The sequence below is a fragment of the Loa loa genome (assembly GCF_000183805.2).
Source record: "Loa loa unplaced genomic scaffold supercont3.114, whole genome shotgun sequence".
Taxonomy (NCBI): domain Eukaryota; kingdom Metazoa; phylum Nematoda; class Chromadorea; order Rhabditida; family Onchocercidae; genus Loa; species Loa loa.
The window spans coordinates 113,050-116,828 of NW_018108294.1; the positions used below are offsets into that span (position 1 = coordinate 113,050).

Genomic DNA, 3,779 nt, shown 5'->3' on the forward strand with positions numbered 1-3,779 from the left:
AGAGGAAAACTGAAATCAATTTAGCATCTCTTATTTTGAGTTTTATTGTTGTCATCCCAATTGTACTTTTTTTAATGCTTGTTAATACACGTAATACACGTACTCTACGCCAGGATAGTTTATTCTTTGACTTTGTTTTTCCTTATTCGTTTTCTTGTTTGCAAACGTTTCATCTTGAATCATTTACATTTACTATTTGTTTTTAGACTTCGCAATTCGAAAATCAACAAAAGTGGAGGACTCAACGGACGACACTATGAAACGGTATATTTGAAATGTCAAATTACCAAACCAATATCTGAATCTCTTGATAGTGATAGTCGTTTCCTCCTTCCTTCTTTGTCTCCTTCACCATGTCAAATGTCAGATTCGCTTGTTAAAGAGTCTCATTCGCTGGCGTTTTTGCCACTTTGAAACTCACTGTTTTCAATTCCTTCGGTCATCCTCACTAATTATTCTGGCTAGTAAGGGAGCGAGCAAATCAGTTTCGTGCTTTTTCATTCTGGAAAGGGTGCAATTGTTTTGAGATAATGGGAGAGTTTTAATCGTGAGTTTTGGGACTTTATGGCAACATAATTCTCCAGCTCAGAATGAGCGCGAATTATGAAATAGTCTAAAATTTATAGACAGACCGTTTAATGTGCCCAGTATTTCAGGGCAAGGACAGAAATGTCTACATCTTCGGTGATATCTGGTACTAGTACGAAATCAACTGGATATAACTCAATCGTTATTCCTGCACCCATAGTACCGTCACAATACAATGCAAAAAATGCTGGTAGAAAGAAGACAAATCCGGTTTGTTTATTCAAAAGGAAACGATTTCCGGGGTTTAGCTCGAGTGTAAACATTTTAGTTATGACTCTTTTGAACATTTTTAGATTCCAAGTTCTTTGCACATTTTTTTGCAGTTCATCTAGGGTATGTGAGATTGCTTGGTCATTCAGCACAGATGTCGATCACGGAGGGTCTCCCGAAAAGAGGCCAATAATACGAGCTGATAGTATCAGTTCAATATTTGCATGTTAACTGGGGAAATGATGGTTCCCGATCCCTAGCTGTCTAACATTCCACAATATTTTGATGGCATATTTAAACCTTTTGGCAATTTGTTATCGGGCTTCAGCAGTAGCTATTGCCACAGTAAAGATATGCAGATATGAGAAATCATTGTTCATAAGGTGTGGAATTATTTCGTGGATTTGAAAACGAAAGGACTGAGTGGTGTGCGATGCCGTTATTGCGAGTGGATAACAAATGACCGCAGTCCAACAACGTTGAAATTCCATTTGAAACGTAAACACGACACGGGCCTTGGTGGCGTTTGGAATATCGTGGAAGAACGAATTGGTATCAATCAGCCGCAGGGCCGTAGCCGTTTTGTTATTAATAATAAGAATGTATGTACTGTTATAAGAAAATCTCGAGATTTCTTAGATGTTTCTTTTTTATGACGTATATATAAACTTTGACTAATGGGCTGAAGCTGGCACAGTGAAAGTGAAAATACATTGAAAATCAGAGGATGGTCCGTAATCAAGAGCTAATTTTTTGGCAGCGGTTGTTTTCCATTTTTGATTTTTAAAATATTTTTTTCCCTTTTTTTTGAGATTTCAGATTTTGGTCTATTTTAATTATTGATGTTCACTTTAGATTGTGTTTTAAGGAAAAAAATTTCCATTTATTCGTTTTCAGGGTGAAACAGTTCCCTTCATGATCCCTGTGGATACTGAAATAAGACCAGAACCGGATAGAGACCAACAGTGTTATCCTGGTAAGTGTTCATTTGGTATGCCGTTCTAAATTACAGGACCTCGCGTTATTTTTAATATGATATTTGAAGAATGGAAGGGAGATTTAATTAAAGGTTTTTCAGTTGCTTATTCATTATCTTTTGAATTGATATGAGTGAATTGTTGCGTTTTTCTGTCCATTGCTTTTGTCATTTATCCCATGGTTGTGTTACGTATGTCTGCTACCAGTGACAGTGCCTTCAAAATTGCGAAAACTGTTACTTTTACGAAGTGCATTAATATGTCGAATAATTGATTTTAATCACTAAAGATTCAAACATATGATTCCAGAATCATGGGTTCGGAATGTAACCTGGGATGTTCTCCCAGCAAATCGGATTTAATGAGCAGATATACTTTCATTTCTAAATCATTCCGTTTAATGTAGCTGGTGGTTGTGTCTCGTACGGTATTTGGCTTGTGGGAGGTTAATAAAATAGATATGTTTCTATTTCAGCTAGTTACTACTAGTGAAAGTTATCCAAATTAAGTACAGTATTTTTATGCACTATATGAATTTAGTTCAGATTTAAGCAATTATTTAATCTGTGCAAATTCAGGAATTTCGTTTACACTTTTCCAAAAACATTTTTTCATTTTGGCTTGACGGTGAAGTCGGTTGATCGTTTTAAAAGGTTATCCAGCCATTCATATATCGTGAGACTTGTATACATTCTGGCTAGATTTATTATACTTTTGATTTACGGTATAACTAGATTAGTTTTCTTTTCTTTTTTTCTTTTTAGAAATTTTACAGTTTTTACGAGGGAATAATATTTACTAATCGGCAATTGTTCATTGTTGTTTGGCTTGGAATCTTTTTATATTCAATGAGTAGGTTTCGTGACGAAAGGTTGAGCTTTATTGCGCAAGGAAAGTTGTTAATCATGAAGTCAGCGTTCTACACTTATTTACTCGTACCTTCCTCTTTCTCAATTTATTCTACAAATTCGAGTTCATTATCTCCGGCACTAAACAGTTAACACTTTTAATCTTGATAAGCTAGGAATACCCGTGATTATTTGGAGGAAAGATACTGATGGCCGACGAAGTAGAAGTAGAGGACACTGTACTGGTTGGAGGTTAGTGGATGACGTTGGGGAGGAAGTAGGTTATGGTAGTGTGGAAGGGGGGGGGGGGAACAGAAGGGGAGCGAGGGGTATGACACGGATGACAGCGAGGTTGTCTGGCTGTAGAGGGAGATGGGGTGAGGAGATAGAAGATAGAGAAGACATTTAGATGGACCGGACTCCCCCACGTATACGCACTAAACATTGTTTCCCCCCCTGCTCTCTTCCACTTCCCCCCTCATCCCCCCTCCTCTTTCCTCTCGTATTACTCATTAAAAATTTGTTTGGCACTATAATGACTTCGTTTTGTTTGTCATCTCTTTTTGTAAGGACCTGAAATCCTGCTTTACTGGGGTTTCCCATTTTACGATTCTTCGTTTTTCACACCGCAAGCCGGATCATGTGAGCAAAGTTGTGGTACTGCGACGATCTTGATAATTTTCTTGGATTTGATTTGGTTTTCTCATTTTGTTTTTCACTTTTGCAGAATTCTCCCTTTCCCGGGATTTTCTCTACTTGCATATATCACCGGCATTTATGGCTATGGCTAATAATGATATATTCTCTGATTTTGGAATTGGTAACGAAAACTCCCAGTGTTGTGAAAATACCGCACTACAGAAGGAAATTCAAGCGGAAATTAATCTTGATGAAAACAGATGGACTGAGGATGATACTGTTCTTCTGGGATTGAATGAAAATAGCTTCCGCCATCAACAAGAAAATGTTAAGGGTTGTGCTGCTGGCAGTAAAGGATCAAATGTTTTGGGAAAGTGCATCAGTTCCGGATACAGAATCAATAACGGTGATAGCATGACTATGGTATCAGAAGTCGGAGATTTGGGAAGCGTTTGTTTGACTAGTGCTGGAAGTCTCAAAAATGATCGGCGAGACTGGGTCTGGAATTCGAAATTCG

At 37.5% G+C, this 3,779-nt stretch overlaps 1 protein-coding gene across 1 annotated transcript in view; it reads left to right on the forward strand.

Moving 5' to 3' along the window:
* Positions 1-74: 74 nt before the first annotated feature.
* LOAG_17692 (hypothetical protein) overlaps positions 75-3,779 on the forward strand; it is a gene marked incomplete at both ends in the record, with an annotated part of 7,068 nt that continues 3,363 nt past the window's right edge. The window contains 5 exons of the mRNA XM_020450357.1: positions 75-117; positions 207-264; positions 657-798; positions 1,182-1,400; positions 1,696-1,774. Coding sequence (XP_020305980.1) covers positions 75-117; positions 207-264; positions 657-798; positions 1,182-1,400; positions 1,696-1,774 — 541 coding nt within the window. The remainder of the gene's footprint in view (positions 118-206; positions 265-656; positions 799-1,181; positions 1,401-1,695; positions 1,775-3,779) is intronic.